The sequence below is a fragment of the Meleagris gallopavo genome, chromosome 1, assembly GCF_905368555.1.
Source record: "Meleagris gallopavo chromosome 1, MGAL_WU_HG_1.1, whole genome shotgun sequence".
NCBI classification, from domain to species: Eukaryota; Metazoa; Chordata; class Aves; order Galliformes; family Phasianidae; genus Meleagris; species Meleagris gallopavo.
The window spans coordinates 3,380,862-3,404,845 of record NC_139404.1 but is presented as its reverse complement, the minus strand read 5'-3'; the positions used below and the strand labels follow the sequence as shown (position 1 = coordinate 3,404,845).

General features: G+C 37.9%; 1 protein-coding gene across 2 annotated transcripts in view; it reads left to right on the top strand.

Moving 5' to 3' along the window:
* Window positions 1-23,984, top strand: part of MKLN1 (muskelin 1) — a 105,949-nt gene that overhangs the window by 43,022 nt on the left and 38,943 nt on the right. For both annotated transcript variants that reach the window (XM_085213313.1, XM_085213385.1), the window contains exons 8-10: window positions 472-537; window positions 7,901-8,013; window positions 22,962-23,174. In XM_085213313.1, coding sequence (XP_085069439.1) covers window positions 472-537; window positions 7,901-8,013; window positions 22,962-23,174 — 392 coding nt within the window. The remainder of the gene's footprint in view (window positions 1-471; window positions 538-7,900; window positions 8,014-22,961; window positions 23,175-23,984) is intronic.

Here is a 23,984-nt window from a genome sequence, read left to right as displayed (position 1 = left end):
CCATACTACTAGCCCTTTGTTTCCCTCCCTTGGGTATAGCGCTGTGTTGACTGAGTATCTGTTCTCACTTGTCTGCCTTTAGGCAGCATTGGATGAGAGATGAAAGGAGAACAAAAGATTTTCATTGTTCCCACTACTGGAAAGTTTCAAAGATAGCTCAGGCCTCATTTGTGAGGACCTGCATGCTTTAGGAACTCTCTGGATCCTTTGGAAGGCTCCTAGAATTGCAGCAGAGTACTGTATTCACTTCAGTTATTTATTGGAGCAGTCAGCAGATAATTGTACAGTTTTATTTTGAATTTTACAATGTCTGGAAGAATACTAACTGAAGAACTGTCGAAGTTCAAAAATGATGAGTTAAGTTGCTCTTCTTTTGTATAGTACTTGAACTATACGTGAAGTTCTATCCTTTCTGTTTAAGGTCTTATAACAGATGACATTCTTTCACTCCTCTTTTTTCTTTTTTAAAAGGTGATGGGGAAGACAGCCGACCAGGGATGAGAGGAGGCCATCAGATGGTTATAGATGTTCAAACAGGTGAGTAGTTATCGATTTCTTTTCTCAACGAATTTAGTTACTTAATGAGATTTTTCATATAAGTATTGCAAATATATTCTTTTGAGAATGCCTTAATTTTAATTTTTGGAGAAAAATTGTACTTTTTAATAATTGCATTAAATAATCTGCTTTCTTTGCCTGGAGCATATTCCAGTTGCTTTCCCCATTTGCTTCTTCCCTGCTAATACCCCCATTGGGCCTTTAACTCCTCACTTCTTTGCTAAGAAGCCAAGAACAAGTGGTTTAAATAATTTGTGTCTTTCTTCCCCCTTTTGAGCAGATGCTTATACAGGAGAAATTAGGGATGATTATTTCCCTTATCTCTCCTATATATCCTCTGCTTTGGAATAGCACTTGAACAATAAATCTGATGTGCTGGAATATTCCTCATATTTTGGTTAGAGTGGCTTCTAACTTCTGCTATTTTTATGCAGGAAGTTCCATTTAAATATAATTTACTTGATGCTTTTTATGAAAATGCTTTCAATAGCAGTTTAAAAAATGGTTCAACCTCTGTTTTGAAGAGCCCATAAAGAGAAGGAAGGAAGGTATAGGTAACAGTTTTGATGAACTCTGTACTCTATAATTTTCTGTGTCTTTATTTAATCAGATTTCTGTAGTGCGTCATTCCTGACTGAAGTGACTGTTCACTTAAGCTTCCCTGCCTGCATCTTTGCTAAACAAATAATTTGTATGAGTAATGGAGCTTTCCTTAGGAAAGAAGAAACAAGATCAGGGTTGTCAGTAGCAGAGAGGAATACAGGGTGGCAATGAAGGAGTTGGCAAAAAAAAAAACCAACTGCAGTAGGTGTCTCTCTTGTGGTCGTATGGAGAGGGATTGAAGCATGTGACAGGATAGTACCTTCAAGAGTAATTTGCTTAGTCATAGTGAACAAGCAGAAATGCAGAAGTCATTGCAGTCTTTGGCTGTTACTCAGTGTGTAGTTTTTGCTCTAGAGGAAGCACTCGAGTTATTTTGTATATGGAAGCGAACTTTTTTTGGTGGAAGATTCATTAGAATAAAATGCTGCTGGAGGATAGCTGGTGTCTGCCTACAAAAGAGGCTGTGAACGCTCCCTAGTGGCCTTAGTGAGTAAGTAGCAGTGTCTGTTTCACAGGCATGCTGAAGAAATGCCAAGCACTTCAATCTGGCAGTGACAGTCCTTTAGACCTGCTGAAAGGAAAAAAAAAAATGACGGTAGCGTGAGTCTTCGTTTCCATTTCTGTTGGTTTTCTTAAGTCTTATTAAGTATATAATCTCTGCATTTCACTTGTCACTCTGCTTCAACAAAGCAGTATAAAGCACAGATTTTTTTTTTCTGATTTTTTTTTTTTTTTTTCTCCCCTAATTGCTTAAAACTGGTTGGAGAGCATCTACAGAGAAAGAGTGGCAGGATATGCTCCTTCAGAAAGTTTTTCTGTGGAGCATTCAGGAAGTTTAGGAAGTTTGGGAAGTTGCCCTTACTTTTGCTTCCAGGCCCATTGAGGCTTGTAAAAGCTTGTATGTTTTTGAGATTAAAAGCTTTGCCATGTAATTTAGCTTACAAACAGGCCAGGGGAAGTTCTTGGTACTGTTTGTATTCTTAAAACCAGCTGCTGCTGACTGCTTGAGTTTTCTTTTGAAGATAGGTAGCATTTAGTGAGACTGTGGGAGTTTGGCCAGTTAGGTCAGGATGTGTTTTACAGGCTGGAATTGGTCTCCCTGGCCAGTCATGAGCAAATCAAGTATTAAGAGAAAAAGGAGCAGCAGCATGCTTGCAGACATCATCCATTCCTTACAAAAAAAAAACAAAAACAACAACCAAAAAACAAAAAACCAAAACCAGGCTTACATGAATCATGAGAATTTTATTACATAAAAGTAGCAAGTTTTGGAAGCAAACTTTAATCGCTCATGCCCAGGTCTGCTGTAGCTATGAATATAGCTGCAGCTGGTTCTGCTTTTTGATTAACCTCAGGGAAATATTAACCAGTTGCTACTGATGACAATAATAAACGTTTATTTTTACTAAGTTTTGTATAGCATAGAGCCTGCCAGATGCGTATATGTGTTAATGTCAGGATAGAGGAGATGAGGTGGTAAGCAGTTGAGCTAGATCTTGAGTTATTGATGGTGATTCAGTCTGCTGAGTCTCTCATTTATACTCTTAGTTTCAGATAGGGTATAGTCAGACTTCGTCCAGGCTGTCTTCTAGCATGTTTTATCTTCCAGTTAGAATAGGCTGAAGGTAACTAAAAGGGCAATTATGGCATCTCTATTGGCATACGGTAACTTGTAGTGGTGTAGCTCACTTGTGTCTTATGTTTAAGTGTTTAATACTTACTGCAGATGTCTTGGAATAAGTAGTGTTCTTTGTGCTTTGAAAAACTTATATAGCATATTGAAATGAAGAGGCAGGCATTTTGGGGTATAGAGCTTGCCTTCTACATGAAAAATTTGGTAATCAATAACTCTCACAGTTTTTCCAGATCTCTATTTGTATTAGTGCTCAGATGGAAATCATCTGGGTGGCAGAATTAGGAAGTTGTTCTTGGTATGCTTATAGAGAAATATTTACTATGAGGCACTCCTAGTTATAGTTGGAAACTGCTGTTGCACGTGTTAAGACTCTAGACTTGAAATGAAAACAGAAGGATTACGTTTCTGCTTTTTGTGTAAGGTACTTGTCTTATGTAGCTCTCTGTATGAGAACCTAGAGAGTTTTCTGCTCCCTTTTCTGGGGAAGGAGAAGTGTTGGGGGAATTAAAACTGGGGGCTTAGATTAAAAATACGAACAGAAGCATTCCCAGAACACCTAAAGTGCAAGTAACCCCAAAGCTGTGCAGGGACATTCTTTGTAAAGTGAACTGAACTTCAGCCATGAAAACCTTCTATGATTTATGTAGGTCCTGGTGAAATTTTCAAGCATTGAAGTGCAGGTTTGTATATAATAATATTGCTTCCCAGATGCATTAAGTGCTGATAGAGTGATTGCCCAGTGCGGTTCAGGAAGAAAGCATGTAGACATCTGTTTAGCACTGCTTTCTTGATTAACATAGCTTTAATTATGACCCCTCAGGACTTTCTGTAGTTCAGTTATGACATGTTTTGAAACAGCAACTCTGGAAGAAAGTGAGAACAACTAAGCAGAGTGCCACATTCAGGTTTGAAGTTTTTAATCTACGATTTAGGGGAGTCCTGTCTTTCAGATGTCTGGCTTGTAATTCCCTGGGTAAGGTGGGGCTTTTTTGTCTACCCTTACAGAGGAGGCACAGTTTTGTGTGAATTATAGTGTAGACTCTAAAACTATGTAACTTATTTTGGTAACAGAATGATGGAAGGTTTTTTAGGATTTGAAAAGAAAATGAACTAGTATTGAAATTATTTTATAAAAGACTTTTTGGTAATATATCCTAATTGTTTCCAAGATTCATCATTATTTCGTTTAGAATATCGTTATGTTTTTTGTCTCGGTTGTGTTAACTTTGTCTGTTTCTCCTAACTATGGCAACTGAAATGTATTATAAAGGAAAATATTAGTGGAATGATCTTTATCAGTGTTTGTGCTACCTCTGTTCAGTCTCTGAAGCAAAATTAATTTGTTATTTCGGGTGTATGTTACTTGCCTTTCCTTTTGTGGGAAGGAATTATTTCATTCTGTTAGATAAGTGAAAAGAGATCTGTAGGTTGGGAACAGTGGGCGATTCAAAACAGTGGGCACAGTATGCCATACTATATGTAGAGATGATGAAACAGTCTCAAAAGAAACATGGAGCTATGGGAAAGATGAAGCGAGAACAGCAAATGTGGGGAAGGATGCTGTTTTGCCTGGGGAAAACATTGCTACCCATAAGATATTTTATTTAAAGACAGGACTTGTGTACAAGATGAAGAGATCTCTGAAACAAAACACAGATGGCTTCTAAGCTCTGAAATACAAACAGCTGCTGCATCCTGGAGGTTACTCAACTTCATGGTGCTTTCACATTTGAGAAGATGACTTTGTGTGCATTGTAGGCCTACCCAGACTAGCTAGAGCCTGAAAAAATTGTAACCAGCCACCATCTGCACTGAAGTGATTCAGAAATTGAATGGTGGACAAGAAAATTCAACATCTGTCCGTGTATTTGTGCTCAGTGTGCTTCTTTACAAAGAACACGATACAGCTTGCAGATAGCTAAAGAATGATATGGTTGCTGCAGGAGATGTGGAGAAAATGGGCGTTCATTTCAGGGGATAGGATGAAGAACAATGGACACATTGCAGCAAGAGAAGTTCTGGTTAGCTACACAGAGGGGGGAAAAAAATTGCACAAAACCAATAAGAGATGATCGAGATATTATGAAGAATCCATCCTTATAATAATTCAAAGCTCTACAAAACCTGCTTTGTTACTGAAATTTGCTCTTCTGTGAGAGGTTAGAAAGAAGACTATGGCAGATTTGTAGAAGTCTTACGTGCAAAAAACATTTCACTGATTAGTTAAGTCACCAGAGTTGGAGTGTGTTCATTGCCTTGATAAAACAGGGATTCTGCAGTAGGCCAAGCTTAATTTATCAGCCTGCCCTTAACAATTTTCCATTTTACATCCTGATAGGAAAACTTGCTGTGCCAGAATCCCATCAAAGATTTCATCGTGCAGTGAAGACAGAGTTAAGAGAAGTTTGAAAAGCTGACTTCGTGAGCTTATCCAAGCCTAGACTGAAGCTCCTGCAGGGTTTTGGGGATTTAACAGGGACTGGAGAGGGATACTGTATGTACTCTTCCGAGAACAAGAAATTTGCAGAGGGGTTGTCTGGATATATGTTAATTTTTTTAGTGTATGCTCTCTGATACTTTGTTGAGGAGTGTTCTGGCACCTTCTAGTCTTTTGAAGAGTGAAAAAAGAAAATAATTTAGACATTACAAAAATACTTTTGAATGAGCAAGCAGTTTAAAAATATTCATAGAACATATTTAAAAGTATTGAATTTTTTTGTTCAACAGTAAATGTGAAGGAGATAATGATAAGATGCTGGAGGAGGCATTTGATGTCCAAAATGTAACTAGTAAAAGCTTTGGGTAGATGCAACTGCTTTCATGTTTTTCTTGCTGCCTTATAGGTAGACTTGAAAAATTCTTCCAGTCTGTCCCTAAAGCAGAACAGAATTCTGTTTTAATAAAGCAACATTGATATTGCTGTGTGACATGCAGCTATGATGCAAGGAAGGAATCCCTTCCTCTGCCAGAGAACAACGTTCTTCCTGCCTGCATCTTGACTTCCCTAGTGTTACTCAAGTAGAAATAATTATACCAATGTGAGACTGCTGTTTTCCCCTCAAGCTTCACACACTAGCTGCCTGAAACCTTGTAGTCTGTTCCCTGTGTCTGATCTCCTCTTTGGTCATATACTGATGCATTGTTTAGACGTTGTGGCAATACCAAGGAATGGTGACATTGTACTCTGGGTCTGTCTTAGTGAGTGCTTTCCTTGAAAAAGTAACCCTTCCCATGAAATCTGAATTGAAAAATAGACTGGAAGGTGTGATACCAGTTGTGAAAGTGAGAGTAGTTCAATTTTTGTTTTGGAAAAAAAAAAAAAAAGCTACCCTTCTCCCCTCTGCCCTTCCAACTGTTTTTTTCTTATAATTTGGGAGAACAATTGTGAACTTTAAAATTGTTGAAAAGTGATTTTCCTGATATTACCAGTAGCAAATGAATTTACATATTAAGAAATGTTTTTGTTACTTCTGTAATAAGATTAAAAATGATGGTTGTTCTGGGTCTAGTAGTGATAGTCTTTCATCTGGACTTCAGTTTTATATCAAGATAAAGAAGGAATTTGGTATACAGTTCATGTATGCTCATGTTATTGCTGTTGCTCAAGGAATCTGGGAATGCTCACAGTTCACGCTGACTGTACCCCTTTTTATACACCACTTAGTTCTGTGAGCTTGATTTAGGTGAATTTTAAAATCTGAGTTTTCATCAAATTCATTCAGATTTGCTATTAAATTTCATCTGAGACAAGAAAGTCTTTACAGGCAGGCATGACATTTTGGCAAGGCCCCAGTAGGATACTTAGCCAGTGCCAAATCTTTTATTTTTCTCAGCTATCAATGAAGCTGTTGTGGTAATGTGGGTTTTGTGAGCTGTGAGAATTTATGCGCACAAAGAGACCTGCTCTTAGCAGGGAACACTGGGAGCCCTGAGTCCAGGAGGAAGGGTAATTAAAGTTAATGAACCAGGGTAACCTTTCCATGGTGATGACCACTGTCCTGATGGTAGGTAAGGGTCAGGGACTATTCCCGTTTTATAATCACACTTTTAGCTCTGCTCTTTAATTGGTGTTGGATTAAAAATTGGCCGTTACCTTCATAATAGATCTGGCTTGTGGATTTTAAAGAAGTTTATAAAGCTCTGTGATTCTTAAGTGGCTTGTTCTTCTTGGACTTGGTTTTGTGTTGTATTAGTGTGGTCTGAAGATGAAATATTTTTAGAATTCAAGACCAGATAGTGGTGTTACTGTAATGGAAGTGGCTTAATCATCTGTTGGTGTCATAACAGAGACTTATTCCTTCTATGCTTCCTATGTTGGAGGCTTCATTTAGTTTCATCAGCAAGTCTGATAAGCTTTTGAACTTGCTGTGCTTGGAGTGGTTGTGAATTTAAGGTAACACGCTCTAAGGATGAGCCTGGAATGCTGACTTAAACTGTTACTGCTCTACTGACATGCTTTTGTGACATCAGATAAATTATATTATGCAAGCCATTTTCCTTGAAGAGGATTTCATAACTGAAGCAAGTTTTCCTTTATAAGAGATCAACTAAATAAAGGTTTTTGGCTGCTGTCTCAAAAATCTTTGTAGACTGTAAGTTTTGCATCAAGCAGGGGACAAACAGATTTCACTCATAAAGATTAATAATGACTAATGGCACTGGTGGACAAAGGAAGGGAAACTGGTGATGTCTGCCTGGACTTGTGCAAGGCCTTTGACGTAGTCCTGCATCCATCTCTAAATCGGAGAGAGATGGAGTTGAAAGCTGGACTATTCGGTGGATAAAGTGTATTCTTGATGGTTATAGTGCTAGGTGGAGGCTGGTTGTGAGTGGTATTCTCTAGAGGTCAGTCTTGGGACCGATGCTCTTCAACATCTTCATCAGTGGCCCAGACTGAGTGCACCTCAGCAAGTTTGCTGATGACATCCAGCTGAGTGGTGCAGCTGACACAACAGAAGGAAGGGATGCTGTCCAGAGGGACGTGTACAGGCTTGACCTACAGTCTGTTTATCACAGGTGTTTTGTAGGTATTTATGTGTTTAAAGGCATTCTTTTTTTTTTTTTTTTTTAATAAAATTAATGTGTTCTTCCTTTTTTTATTAGAAACTGTTTATTTGTTTGGTGGCTGGGATGGAACTCAAGACCTGGCTGACTTCTGGGCATACAGTGTGAAGGAGAACCAGTGGACTTGTATATCCAGAGATACCGAGAAAGAGGCAAGTAGTACATTCATACTGTTAATACTGTATGAATTATTGTAGAGGAAAAATGCCATATTTCTAAAGTGCTTCTATATATACACAGTGTGCCAAAATTATGAACAACAACAACAACAAAAAAACAAACTTTCATGTTCAGAAGATTTTTGAAATAAGACTGGGAAAATGTGAAATGGATGTGAAATTCAGGTGTTAACGATTGCTTGGGGGAAAGGTTTATTTCCCAGGAGTAGACTGATCAGCCAAAAATCAGTTCAGTGAGTAAAACATAAGTTAAATAATGTGATAAGATGGAACCAGGCTGCCAAATAAACATTTCAGGCTTGATGCTGGTGTTGAGGCTCAGTAAAAATTTTCTTAGCTTCTGTCAAAAATGTGAGTAAAAATGGACAACCAGGAGGTGCAAATATGTAGAACAGAGAGTAACTGCCAGAGGCCATGCAATCCCAGGAGTTTTCATGGCATTCAAGTCATTTTACTTGGCCTGTTTTGCTTGCTTTTTGATGTATGAAACCTCTGAAATGAACGTAGATTGGGCTGTAGGGGATAACAAAAAGAGTTCCAACTTTGACTCATGTAATTCTCAAGACATTTCACATTATATATTAAAAATTTCCTGTGGTTATTGTGTTCAGAGTTCATTGCTTGTTTGTCAGAGCATAACTGAAGTAAATTCATGCAGTGTTGTCTTAAAGGATTGAAAAGATTGAGATTCCACCACTTTTTGATACCTAAATTCAGGAACTGATTTCCCCAAGTATTTACGAAAGGCATAGATGTGTTTTTTTTCTCATTTGAATTTTTCTGGGTTCTTGTCACTAGCTTAATTTACGAACTTAAGAACACTTGAGTATTGCCATTTTTTCCTGGCAAAGGTGTTTAGAGGTTGCAATCAAGTAGGACAAATAGCCTTAGTGGAAAATCTCACCATAAAGCTCTTTCCCTAGCCTTTGCATCTGTGTGTCATGTACAGAGTTTTTAATGTTATTTAAAAAATGAGCAATAACGAAACTGATTGTGGCATTCTAGTATCTATCTTAATAGTGCTGTATAAAGGTTAAAAATTGTCCTTATGTTTCATATCTTTGCGAGCTCTTTTTTTCTCTTAACCCTTTCATCACTGCTTGCAGCTCTGTACTTCTCATGGCTTTTCACACATTTAGCAATACAATGTTGAAACTGGATTTGGCCTTTCAGTGCTGTAGGGTCAGCTTGTGTAGCTGAAAAAAAAAAAAAAAAAAGGAGTTCTTACTCTTCACCCAAAATAAAGTGGGATACGTGTGACGTAATGATGAGGAAATTGGGGTCTAACTCCTTTATCAACTTATATTCAAAAGATAAAGCTAAGACCATCTTTTCCTTTGATCCAGAAAATAGAGAGCCAGTAATAGTGAAAGCAAACAATTTTAACTGCTGCCTGTTTCACTTTTTTTCTTGTTTTGTAGCTACCTGGTGTTTGTTTTTTTTGTCTAACTCAGGATGCAATGTAATAAGGCCTTCCTGACAAAAAGGGTGACACTGTTTTCTTCCTTCACGAACCAGTGTGGGTAGTGCTGGTGTTTCTTTAAGGGGTTCATTTTCTGCAGTGTTATTTTTCTGGGATTCTTTCTTATCCAGTTGAGCTTCTGTAGAGCTTGGGAGGCCTGGCTGGGATGCAAGGCATGAAACAGTGCCAGAAACAGCGTATGTTTTCTGAATTCCTCGTGCCTGACTCTAGCAGGGTAATGCTGGGATGGGAATAAAAGAATATAGAAAAGAACAGCTGTGGAGGAGACAGATTTTGGAGGAAGTAAAATTAGATTGCAGTGGCAGGTCAGGAAATTCAAGTGGAAGTTGGAGGGATTGTTGGCTGAGAAGAAGCAAGGTCAGGAAATTAAGAAAAGATGGAGGTTCAGTTGAATGCATGGGGAACTTTGAAAAAGACACATACTTAATATGAGTGGAGAAGTATTTAGAAATGGAGTTCCAGAATGGCTTTATGTTTAGTTACAGTCTGAAGTAGATGTCAGAAGACAACCTACAGAGGCATAGTTCAGGATTTTGATGACTTGAAGAAGTACATTGAACTGGCTGCCAGCACTTGCCAGTGGTGGTTTTTGTTTTTTTTTTTTTCTATTGGAGTTCTGGATGAAACCTGATTTAGAAATGAAAAGGTCAACCTCAAATGGAGAAGTAAATTAAAAAACAAAGACTCCAGATGTTTCTCTAATAGGAACATCAACTATTCACAAACAACTTGCTGAAAGGAAATGTCTGTTGACATGGAATTTTTGAAAATATTCTAAGTAGAGTCCAATAGAACTCAGTCTTGTTTTTGTGTTATATTGTGCTTGTTCTGCTTCTAGCTATTTTATCCCACTTAATTTGTGACGCTGGTTGAATTAGCCACTGAATGTTTAAGCTTGGATAAGAGGAGATGGTTGCATATTATCCAACATCATCTTAAGGGTAACACAGAGCAACTCTTTCAGAGTAAAGGTACTGAGAACTTCTGATGCAGTGCCAGATTATCTTCATCCACTTGGCACCGCGGTACAAAGAATTTGCAGTGACCTTTTCAGTAAATGGCGTTGTTTCTGTTTTTCTAAGTTTGCTCATGAGTTGGAGAAAGGTCTCTTTGTCACCTTAAGTTGCATTTGTATTCTTAACAGTTCAACTACCAATGCTAATTTTCCACAATCCTCCTTATCTCATGAATAAATGCTTGCAGTTGTAGTGAAGTAACTGATGGCCTATGTTCTTTAAAAAAAAAAAAAGATATTGTGAACTAAAGTGCAGCATTGTGTTGAGTTTCCAGAATATGTACCTTAGCAGCTGATGCGCAGACCGAAATTGGAACTTCCCAACTATTCTTTCATTGTATGGAGGCAACAAGGTTCCTTCAGTCCTTGTGAAATCATTCTCTTTCATGATCGTGTCCTTGCAAAGGAATTGCACCGTGACCTCTCAAATGGATCCACAACTTCTGTCTCCTCTGTGCAGTGCTTGAGTAGTCAACAGCTCTCCAAATTGGTCGGCACAAGGCATGGCAAAAGCATTTGAAGTGTAAGAGTCTTTAAGAACTTGTACCCTGAACCAAGTGGAATGTTCTAATAAATGTTGTCTGGAGGATGTATTAGCAGTAGGAGATTAGTGGACCTTTTCAGAATTTGGGAATAGTTTTAAAATATCAAATCTTGTCATTTCTTGAGCATTTTGGTACTAGGCCAGTGTCAATTAATAGAGGAATTTAATGTGAATGTTTTGGTATCTAATATTTGTAGTTTCCAAGCAGTAACTTTCTCATAAGGTAATTTAGTGAAATGAAGTACAGAAGGACAGTTGAGGTGAATAGGCAGCTGTAGGAAGGACTTCATTGGCAGTATGTTGACAATTCTGTGGACTTACAGAATCAAAATGCTGAGGGATATTGATGGCTCTAAAGATTCAGTAATTGAGAATTGGGAAGCACTATATTTTGTATGTCTGTAGTATTCCTTTGCACTATTTTGATACCTCCTAAAGACATCAGAAAAGATGCACGTTCTTCTTGGAAACAGTATTTTACTGTGCAAAGTGGTAGCTTCTGTTGTGCGTTTTGTGTTGATTCATCATCACTGTGGCTTTGTGCTCATACGTCAGCTCTGTGAAGGACATGGAAATTGTGTAAATGGATTAGGTTTAGGTGATGCTATTTCTCAAACTTCTAAGTGTTTCTTGACAAAAACTCTTCAGTAGCAGACAAGGTCTTTCCATGGGTTAATTGGTTAAGAGGATAAACTGTTTCTGACAATAAAGGAAAGTGTAGGTCAACGAGTGTCTACTGGTGGTAGGTTCAAAATGATGTAGAAAATTGGCATATAGTAAGGTGACAATTTGCTGCTAGCATTAAATACTTTTCCAGGCTACGTAAAATGAAGCCTAACAAATGTAGAGGGATCTCGTGGTACTGAGAGCCAACCTGAATGTCACCTGCTATTGTATTTCCAGTTAATTTTCCTATGTTGTATGGATGCATTTTCCCAAAACTTCCAGTGTCACTGCAACAGAAGCATTATATTTGTTTGTGTTTGTGACACTTATGTGATTTTTTGGTAAGGTGGGGTGATTTTCAAATATATAGCCTTATTGGTGTAAAACTAATACTCTGTGCTGTTTTTAAAAGTAGGAACTGAAAATGTTTCAAATATTGACCGCTTCCTGCAGATGGTGATATAATTTGGAAGATGCTATCAGTAATTTGGGGATTTTTGTTTTGTTTTGAATATAGTAATGTTTATGCAATTGAGATCTAATACACTGAATCTGCTGTGTCTGAGTAGTTCTAGTTGTTAAAAGTTGCTCAGTTGTAAGAAATTCCTGGTACCACAAAAGCTCATAGGGAGAAAGCAGCTGTCCCCAAAAGCCTGCAGCAGAAACTTGGATCCTGCAGATGTAGCTCTGAGCCAACTTCTTAAATAGTGTAAATGCCTACAAGAGTAGGGACAAAGGCGGCACATACTGAAGTGAACACAATGTAATGCATTCTGGGCAGGTCCTGAATATTACATGCTACTGTTTTATTTCTCCTTCTGCATAGAAGTATAATGGTTTTAAACTGTTCTAGACAGTATTTATTCTCCAAAATGTTAAAGAATTTCAGATAATTTTGACTTGTTTCTTCATTGATACGTAGGCATCCTAAAGCAAAAATATCCTGTTGCAGAGTATCTTATAAAAAAAAAATAATTAGAAAATGTTTTCCACTTGTAAAAGAAAGTTTTTTATTTATACTAGCTTGTGTGCTTAAGAACTCTGTCCTCTTACTCTTGTGTATTTCTTTTAACTGAAATATTAAAATAGAATATACGATCTTCATTTTATAAAGCTCTGAGTCTTAAGTTATTCGGTTCCATTGTGAAGTGCACATAGTTCTTGCTTCCAGCATGCAAAAAGTGCAGGAGAACCAGCCAAACTTCAGTTATTCCTAACACCAGATGTTTCAATGTGTGGAGATCCCTTTTGGATATTGAAGCCAGTCTCATAGAGAAAGGAGTACTTAAATGAATGCATTATGCACGGTATTCTGAAGGCTGCAAAACTTTGGCAGTCCTGGAGCTTGCACGTGCCAGTCTTCAGATTATACATGGACTTCCAAAGCATCGTAAAGCCTTCAGTTGCAAAGGCTGCAGCCTGCAAAGCTAAGAACTGCTTTTATACCTTGAAGTAATACATCATGAATAGTTGATCCGTGGCATTTATGTTCTGTTGAAAATCACCGCATTGACTCTAGCTTACAATGGACATGGACATACTGGCCTGATTCCCTTATCTGGAGTACAGATTCATTTTATTTTGCCTTTGTTAGGAATGTGTTGCACCATTCACTCCCTTGTGAATTACCTTTAAAGCAGTATGCAGAGGCATGCTGGGGTGACTGTGCACAGATCTTGGGGAAGATAATGCCCTTTTGTACTGCTTGAAGTATTATGGAACTTTCAGGTAAGGATTTAGTAAAGTGAAGAATGCTGGTATTTAAAAAAAAAAAAAAGCTGATCTATGTACTTCTGGTTTTACTGACAGAAAAACAAGCACCTGGAACACAACAGAAGGCTGGAATCCTTAGTACCCCATGTTTTCCCCCCCCGCTGTGGGGGAGAATGGCAGGAACAGGGAAGATAGGGGTAGAAGGTGGGAGGAAAGTTTATTCTCTTGCCAGCAAGGTCAAAGTAGATTCACACATGAATCAACGTTGCCTTGGGAGTAGTCTCCTGTTTCAGCTAGTCTGTAAAAGGCTTCTGTTACATTAACACTCCTCAAGCTGTGCAAATACAGGAATCCTAAAGAAATACCCACTGTGGTAACTAATTTTCATTAGTATCACAGACACATCCTTAGTTAATTTGTCTGGATAATTACATCTTTGAAATTCTGGTAAGCTTTTGTGGATCTTGCTGCTATTAATGGGTGTATTTCTGCCACCAGGCTCTGAAGACAGTTAAACTTTCTGGACAAACCCTGACTGAATGGATGTAGTACATTGCTATGTTCAGCTTTCAGACCCTGAAAGAGCTTAGTATGTCTAGTGGGAATTAATCCATGAATTTTCCAGGGCTTGCAAGTGCTGAGGGACCAAGGGATTTTATTCATACTAGGATTAAGGAACTGCATTGCCTTTGTATTCTTTGTTATATCTTCTGTTTTTTCCTCTGACATACCATGCAAATTACTACAAAATTGAAGATGACTTACTCCTGAAAGTGTCATGCAGCAAAGACTGTGTGCTACACTTTGTGGTAATTGATGCAATGTGTGCAGCTGGATAATCAAATTATGTTCTGAGAATAGCTGACGAGTGACATAAATAAAAATTTCACAAGCTACATCTTTTCTGATGTGTCACTTAGATTCAAAGAAGACATGGCCATTTCCACAGTGCTATTTAACGTAATATTTCTGTTATATATAGATGTGTGTGTCTATTATATATTTCTCTTGGCATGTTGCTATGAAAGCTAACAGAAGAAGCCTACATTGAACTCTACTTAGTATCTTAGAAGAGAGTCTCATAAGCCATGGGATAGCCTGAGGGGAAAAGTTACACAGCCACTTCTGTGATGTTGTAACACCTCTAGGTCCAAACTATTCCTTTTCTTCTCCTTAAAGCTGTCGTCACTTTCCAGGAAACATCTGAGAGCTTGTGGCTGTCCTGAATTGCTTACATCAGTATGAAATTTTAAGTTTATTACCATCTTTTCAAAAACAATTAATAAAAATTATTTCTAGCTCTGCTATGCCCTCATGAAGGTTTCAAAACTGGACACGTTTCACATCTTTGGTTAAACAACTGATAAGTTACAAGTTTAACTATCTTCAGCCTACTGGCCTGCTGGTCTGTTTTAAGCCAAATAACTTGCATCTGCGGAGCAATCTTTCTCTTGGCTGGACGATTTCTTTGCTAACCACTGTTATTGGTAATCAGAGGACAGCATAAACTTAGCAGCGCGTTTGAACATGACGTCATTCAACATCCTGCAATTGTTCATGGGGTTAGTTGAATTCGGCCCACGAAGGACGTTGTCCTGAGGGCCTATATCTCAGAGCTGGTGACAGATTGTCTGTTATGTTTTGTCAGCATTACTGAAAGCAAAACTGAGCTTTCTTACATGATGGGTAACAAACCAAGTTTGCTTGTTTAAAATTTAAGAAGCTGCAGTTTTTGCTATTCAAATATCATTGCTGTGAGTAGCGCTGGTTTTGTGAGTAACTTGTTTGTTTTGTTAGAAGTAGCACAATATTAATGCCCTTTTGTTGCAAAGTTCTTTTGTGTGAGAGGATTGGTAAGCTGAATCAAGTAGACTGGATGATCTATTTTTGACTGTAAACTGATGCCTAAGCAAGACCTTCATGTGTGCTCTTGCAGCCTGCTTCATATAAATGAAAGAACTATTACCTGTGCTTTGTGCTTTTGAAGCTGTGGGTTTTTTTCTTCCCTCTTTTCATTATTCTGCTGCTTGCATAGGAACTCTCTTGATCTGGTTTATTGTAACATGATGTTCCACAGTGCTGAAAGGCCTTGATTATACCTAGGTGTGAGAGCAAGCCAGGTGAGAACACACTGCTCAGACAAGGCCTGGGAATATGGCTTCTTGCATGTACGGTGATACAGATATCAGTATCTAAAGCTGTTTTCGCAGTAGGTCAGCTCACGCGCACAACTCTCAAAAGAAGGATATTTGTGCTTTGGAAATTTTTGAGTCAGTTTAAAAGACTTATTTTAGTTCTTCGAGTTGCATTAATTGCAGTTTGCCAAAAGCCAATAGGTCACGAGCTATTTCATTTATGTTATGAAAATACCCTGACATTAGTTGTTTCTGCAAGCAGGCCTGCTGGGAGACTAATTTTTAACAGATAATTTGATGGGAGGAGGATATAAGCATCTGTTCATTTTCATAGCGGCATTCGTGTGCTGCACTGCGTCTCCTCTTGTCTGTGCAGTAATGAACCTGCTCTGCTCTCTGAAGGATGGAGCAGACAATCTGAATAATTTCTTCTGTAAGACTGAATGGGATGACCTGCCCATGGGTCATCAAATCCTGGCCACTGTATCATAAGGTTATATATGTGAGCTTAAGCATTTGATTTATAAGTTCACTGAACCGTCTTTCACAAATAGAACATGGGACCATTCAGTTTCACATCCAAGCCAAGAAAATCTCTTTAGAGAACGTTAAGCTTGAGGGTGTGTAGTATCACCACTGAGTATCCCAAATGTGTATACACTTCAGGAAAAAAAGCTTAATCCTGTTTAATTTTTTTTCCTCACCCAAAGTGAGCAACATTGATGAATCAAAGCTGTGTACTAAAAGCTGCCTCTGACTTTAATCTGCTCCATCATGTCAGAGTCAAATTCCCAGAAAGGACTTTGCAACTAAATCTATTTTGTTGCATTGCTATAGGAGGTTACTCGTAAGCAGATTAGGTACAACTCGAATACTGTGTCAACCGCCTGACCGAAGGATAGGTTCTTTGTCTTAGCTGAAACTAGATATGTTAATAGCTTGGTATTTGCAAATACTTGTCAGCAACTTCCTGATATCCAAGCCTAATATTTATCATAAGACATTCTGCTTTGCATGACAAATGGTATAGATGAGTGTCTTTCCAACACTGGCCTTGGGGTTTTTAAGGGTTGTGCTTCTTAGTCAGGTTCTGATCTGCTTAATAGATTTCCTAAAATATTTATTGGCAGAATATATTTAACTCATACACTCTCAGAGTATCTTCTTTATAGCTGGCATAGCAACTGTGAAAGTAAGTTATAAGCCATTATATTTCATAAATAGGAACAAGAGCATCTTAAGGCTGAACAAAAACGCAAGGCTGTTGACCTACTGTAGCTTCATATGCTACTTTAAGCTTTTACCTAAGACAAACTTGCAGAGTAAGTGAAGTAACTGATGGCCTATGTTCTTTAAAAAAAGAGTAATTGGATGTATGTTGAGTACGCAGAATATATATATATATATATATATATATTTAGCTACTCTTGAATTCTTTTAAAACATTCAAAATCTTAGTTCAATCCCTTGTTGCATATACCCTCTGTGAAGTTCAAAGGTTATTTTTGCATCTAGTGATAGAGATGTCAAGTCCTGGACATCAAATGACGCACACAGCTCTGATTTTTGCCATCATATTGGGTGGGGTAGCTGGGAAGCAAGAGGCTCTTGTACCCTTGCAGATGGCTCACATCTGTAGCATGTGCACATTGTGTGATTCAGCACTTGTGGTCAGTTGGTAATTGTATGAGCATTAAAAGCAGGGCAGCAGCCTCCACTCGCTTTATGTTTGGGTTTGATGGGCAGTACTGATGCCACATGTAACCATAAGAAGCACTAGATACATGCTTTTAATAGGTTTCTGGCATCTTCAGTTATGAGAAACATGAAATGCTTTCTGTGAGCGACTAATATGAGGTGGAGACTTTTTGTGTTGCTGTAGCTTCTCTTGCTGAATTTAGAAATTATCTAAAGCAAATCACATCCTTATGAGCTGCTGCTTAGATTAAATGTCTTTGGAGTACATATTACCTGAACACTTGCACTGGTACAGTATTAACAATCTTAAAGGGCATAAAGATTTGACTGTGATGCTGTGAATGCCAAGATTCATATGCATTTCCTTTTATTTTCAAGATTGTGTAGAACTTCATCCTTTATTTTGGGATGATGCTGGTGGAGGAGGAGGAAACAAATTATATTCTGAATTTGCTGAAATGCAATTTGAAACTGGGAAATGAGACCAATTAATCTCCGCAGCGGTGTGTAGGCAGGAGGGACTATTTGTTGTATGACAGCCTGCTCTCAGAACGGGAAACAAAGTAGGTTGTTTGTGTCTTTTAGTGTCTTCGTCCCAGTTTGCTTTAGGACAAGAGCATTTACCTCACGACGCTTATTTTTGAACTTTATACTGGAGACAATGTTCACATTCCATCCAGTCTTTTAAAGCACCAAGAAGGGAGAATTAGTCAGCTGTTCTTTGTTTTTATTTCCCTGACTCTTGAACAGGGTCCAGGCTTGCTCCTGACATTTTTCATCTGGATCAGTCTGAATAAAACAGAACTTCTTGCGACTGAAAATCCTTTATTTGCAAAAGGTTATGATCACCAAAAGAAGCCAAGCTCCCCAATTTCTTGTTTTGGAGGTGGGAAGTTGAACCAGCTTCATGGAGTTCTGTTCACGTTAAAGGAGGTTTGTAGGACACTTATTTAAAAGCAAAACAAAAAAGAAAGCTATCATGTTAGTGCCTTAGAGCATGCCAGGATTCTGTTGCTAAGATGATGCATGGCAATTCTGGCATAAATAGTTATTAGAGCAGACCCTACCCTAAGGAGTCCCAATCCTTTCTCTCCTGTATAGGAACAAATCAATTATTCTAAGGAGGCAGTGTTGTCTCTCGATGCTGTTGTGTTGCTTTTTGAAAACGTTTTGTAAGTTAGTCCTTAAGTGGGATAATTGCTTTCAGCATTTGCAAGTTAAATGAAGAAAGCTCTAATTAGATTTTATAAAGTGGCTTAGCATGTTGAGAAGGCTTTTCATAAAGTATACTGTGTATTCACTTGGCGTTGCACAACTGAATTTTGTGAGGCACTGACAAAACTAAAAGATCCTGTTTGGCCTTGGCTGCTTCTAGACACTTAAAAGATCAAAACCTTGTCTTAGGTACTCCTAGCTATATGTGCTCTGTTCTTTTCCCTACATCCTTTGGGTCGTTTATTTCTATTCTAGAGTCTGGAGCAGTTGCAGTCAAGACTAAGCTGCTTGAGGACTGTATTGTTAAAGTAGGGAACAGAAGCTTGGTATTCTGCACCACTTGAAAATGGTGCCATGGCACACAGTGTTTGATCTGTCTTGATTGTTATTATGCTGTGCTAATTGTGCAGTGGTACTGGGTGGTAGAGAGCCACTTTATTCAGGTTAGTCTTAGCTCTGTGGGGGCTCTGGTTGAGTTGTACAGAAGCCAAGGTGCCCAAGTGCTCAAGCTTAGTAATCTTTAGTATTGCTTGGTGTCCTGTAGATCTGAAATGCGATACGCTAATGCTTTATTATTGCCACCGCAGCATTGGCATAGACTGAGGAACTGGCCGAAGCAGCTTAACACATTGTTAGCCATCTGAATAAGAATTTAGCCTGGTCAAAAGCTTCTTTCATGTGTGGTTTCTGCAGTGTGCATGCCAGAACCTTCATGGTGAGAACTGGAAAGTGTTCCCAAAGCCAGTATTTATTCAGATAGTTTGGGCACTGTTGCTTGATATGACTTACCAGAGCTCATTTTAACTGGCTGTGCTCTATTTGGAGAGTAATGCCTCTGCTAACTCAGTTGATTGGTTCTTAGAATTGTAGAATCATTAAGGTGGAAAAAACCTTTAAGACCATCTAGTCCAACCATCGACTCATAGCCATGTCCCTAAGTGCAACATCTACTCCTGAAGCTTCATTTGCAAAAGTGTCTATCACATGAGCTAGGAACCTTGGAGATAACAGTTCAGTGAAACTAGACCTAAAGGAAGTACCACTTAATGAAAAGTCCTGCATTGATCTACAATCACTTGTTATTACCACAAGACCGGGTAAATGCAGGCTAGCTGGAATTTTCTTTGTCTTCTACTCTGCTCAATAAGACTTAACTTAATCTTCTCTTAGGTTTATCAGTGTGCAGGTGAAATTCTTTATTATCCCCAGATTTTTAGGAATGGTGGGTAGTGTGTTATATGGACTAGCAAGTACCAAAATTAATACTTCGTATGCTGTCAGTTTGTTTTTGGTGGTATGGTCCAGATTTTAATGAGACTGTAGAGATTTCTAGTGCAACGCACTCACTTTATTAATAGGCATATAAATAGACATTAACTAATGGATCACGGACCAGTCTACATCTGAGCAGGAGGAGAAAAAAGGGTTTTTCTGCTCTCTGTTTGATGTCTTTTACTATATGTTGAAGACAGTCATGGCTATTACAGTCAGTTGTTTTCACTTACTATTTAATAATGGCGAATTCTTTGATACTCCTGGAATCAGTTCTTACTTGTTGGAATTTGGTGGGTCACTTTCTCCATGACAAGTTGGAGTAGTGTGTTCCGTGTCTGAGCAACAGGCTCACTATTGTAACTGTGTAAAAGAGACTTTGGATCAACATTTGTAATCGCCCACAGACTCTTGATTCATTTAACCACACGTGCCATGAAGTTTTAGTCATTTTTCAGTATCTGCCCATGTCTGTCTCTATAAATGGACTTTGTGTCTCCCACTGAAGTATGTTCATGCTACAAGGGCTTTTTTAAGCAAAGAGGATAGCCCTCTTATAAACCGATGTTTAATGGACTTATTTACTCCTATTAGTAATCACACTGTATACACGCTTGGTTCCACATGACTTCCTAAGTGGTATAGAGGAATAACTTCAGTTTTCTTTGTGAAAAGATGATGAACTGGGGGAAGCTTTCTGTATGACAAGATACAATCCGTTCTATGGCAGGTTCTACAAGTTCAAGTCAAAGGTAAAATTCTTGTGAGCTTGAGGTGAGGTTTTTCTGCCTGCAGTCTGTATATTAAATGGTCAAACTTAATGCCTTTAGAAAGTCATACATGACTAATACACAACTCTTATCTTTACGAACAATGCATTTTTCTTGAACTTGTTTTTCATTTTAACATAGCCTTAAGATCTGAAGCTTGTTTTCTGTATCACCTGTGCTGTTAACTCCACTGGCTTAAACAAGTGTTGCATATGCTGAGCCTCCTGCCTGTACTCAAACTTCATTGGAAGATGCATCTCTTCTACAGTGCAAAGCAGGTCAAGAAATTAATAAGTTTGGAGATTTATTCTTGAAAGTTCCTAAGACGTTATTTAAGCAAATCTGATATTATCTATTGTAGCCCAGAGAGACCATGTAGTGTTGTGAGGGTGAGATATTTAAATCAGCGGGTTCATTTAAAAAGAAAACTGTAGTGACGTAACAAGTGGGAAGGGGTCAGAAAGGACTGATTTCAGACATGTGGGGCTTACAATTCCATCTAGTAGTAGCTGTGCCATGGCAATAACATGCTCTTTGGCAGAGGAACAAAGGAACATTCTCCAGGGTCCTCCATAATAAGAGATGGACTTTTTCTGTAGGTTTCTATAGAGTTGCTTTCTTTTGAATAAGGGACAACTTTTGTGAATATACAAGTTGACATCTCTCATGCAAAGAAACTATTTCATGTGTTCTGAATAGGATTCTTTGGAATATGGTAATTTGTTTTTTCTGGGTTCAAGATCAAGTATGTTGCTACCTTCTTTCACCTTCTTCCATGTGACCAAAGGCAATGAGTGAACTTTTGCAGTGTTTCAGGATTTCATGCCATTGTTTCATTTCTGTGAGAAAAGTAGAGAAAATTTTCTTAATCACTATGAAATAGCTAATTCTCAAATTTGTAATTATTGCTGGCATGTTTCATATTTACCAAATATGAACAATTTGGTTCACATCTTTGTATTGTTTAGTTAACTCAATCAATAGTTTGCAGCAATAATTTTTTAATGAAGAATTCTTTTTATCAAACTTAGTGAAGAATATTCCATCAGTATATTTTAATTAGCTTTGTTTTAAATGAAATGACACAATTAGTTTTTGTAAGTAGGGTGGTATTTAGTAGCATGTGGAGCAAATTTTGTTATTTGGTATGGCACGATTAGCTTTCCTTAACTGTAAGACTTATTGTAATAAGTGGTAATTTATCATGCATCTTTTGAGTATTTGGGTAGTCTTTCTTTTTCTATAGATTTTCTATATGTTTTGTCTTGCATAGTTTTATCATGTTTATGTGCATCTTACCGTTTTTAGTTGACAGTGGAAATTTTCCCACTTCTCTTGTTGCTTTCCAGGTTGTCTTTTCAGATTCCCAATACCAACCTTTGAAACTGTGGACATTTTCTATGTGATTTCTATTTCTTATCTTCCAGACTCTTGAGAAGATTCTCAAAGCTAGCTGCACAGCCTTGTTCTGTCATTCTCATTTAAATGCTTTCCAAAGCGCAAAGAAAGGTGAAATAAATACAGGATTTATCTGTAAGCATAATTACTTTCTTCTGTCTGGTCTCTTGCAAATAAGGCTTTCCCCACTTTGATTTCTAGTATTTTGGAGTACAGCAATAAAACTTGTGTGCTTCAAGATGAGAATAGGAAGGCTTTCAAAACTAGGCTTGACTGAAGTAGAAGGCAGTACTGTCCAGTACTGCATAGTATTGTCTAAATGTCATTGAATAAGTTACTCTGTGTTTTGAAGTTGAGCACTTTGGATGGATAAGTGCGTAATAATTTGACAGTGTCTCCTCTCTGAAGAATGTAACTCAGGGCAGTTTTGCTTACTGTAAGAAACATTCCTGTAGTTGGAGCTGGAATAACAGTATCTGTTTTGTGAAGGATGGAGTGCTTTTGTTGCCTTCGAAGACCCATTACAGGATATGGTTGCTTGTGGGAGTGTCTGGTTATGATCTGGTAGAAAAGAGTCTATTAATAAAACAGAGCCTCATGTAATAGAGCACATCTTAATCTTCTTCCTAAGTAGTTATTTATAGGCTGTGACATCTTAATTTGCTCTCATGTACATCAGCTTCTGTTATTTTAAAGATCAAGTAGCTTTCACATGCCTCTGTGCATCAGTTCTGGAGGGAATGGTCTGTTTCCTAAGGAATCTTACAAAAAGGCATTATGTTAGAAGTTTTATTGCTTTGTTTTGCTGGTGTTTTTCTAATGCACAGAGTTACAGAATGTCCTGTTATATTGGTATATATTAATTCTATATTTGGCTGACAAAAAATTTCCTGAGCATTCAAAGGATTTCCACTTCCTGATGATATCTATTTGTCCTGAATGGGTAGTGATCTATCTGGAGCATTGTTAAATGTGCTATATACTTCATTTTTATGATTATTTTCTTTATTAGAGTGGTCCCAGTGCCAGATCTTGTCACAAGATGTGCATTGATATTCAACGAAGACAGATCTACACGCTGGGTCGCTACCTGGATTCCTCTGTGAGGAACAGCAAATCTCTGAAAAGTGACTTCTATCGCTATGACATTGATACAAATACATGGATGCTACTGAGTGAAGACACTGCAGCTGATGGGGGTCCAAAGTTGGTGTTCGATCATCAGGTCAGCTACACTGATATTTTAGCACGAGTTCTTATATATATACCTTTTTCTCAATGTTTGTGAATTATGATTTTGATCATAGCCTTTTGCAATTTAGAATTGCTATACCAGATAATATTGCAGTGATGGGGAAGTTGTGATCTGCACTCAGTTAATTTCTAATAGCATTGTTGTCTAATGCTGTTGATTACTGGTATTCCAATAAAATTGAGTCAAATCATAAAAATATTTTTAAACTAATTCATTTTATTAAGACACATTTTATTAAAGCTGAAAGCACAGTTCATCTGTTTTTAATCAGACTTGCTGAGCTGGGTTTGCAGATCAGCCTACTGAGTAGACATTGGGGTACAATTTGCGAAGCTGTGTGCTACCTTCAGAAGAATACTGTAAGCAAGACACTGAAATGAGGCCAACAGGATCAGGATTCTTAAAAAAATCTATTATCTTTAATTTTGTGAAATGCTCTTGCTTTATAGAGATTGAAATCTTACAGGAGTAGCTACCAATGTTTTAAAAAGCTGCACCTTTCCATATATTCAAATTACTCTATTTTTAATCATGTTGTATATTCAGTGGCTTTTGTGTCCTTGAAAAAGATATTTGGTTTTTAGTTGTTTTTATAAAACATGGCCAAGAGATAATACATCAGTATTTGTTTTTAAAGTGTCCCAAGAACTGGTGCTGTTTTGTAACCAAAGCTGTTGTCTGCCAGCATGATACGCATTTTTGCTGACACTGTAAATTAGATGTGTTGCCTGCAGAACAAAAGCCAATCAGTCTTTCTGTTCTATTAATAACAAATATCAG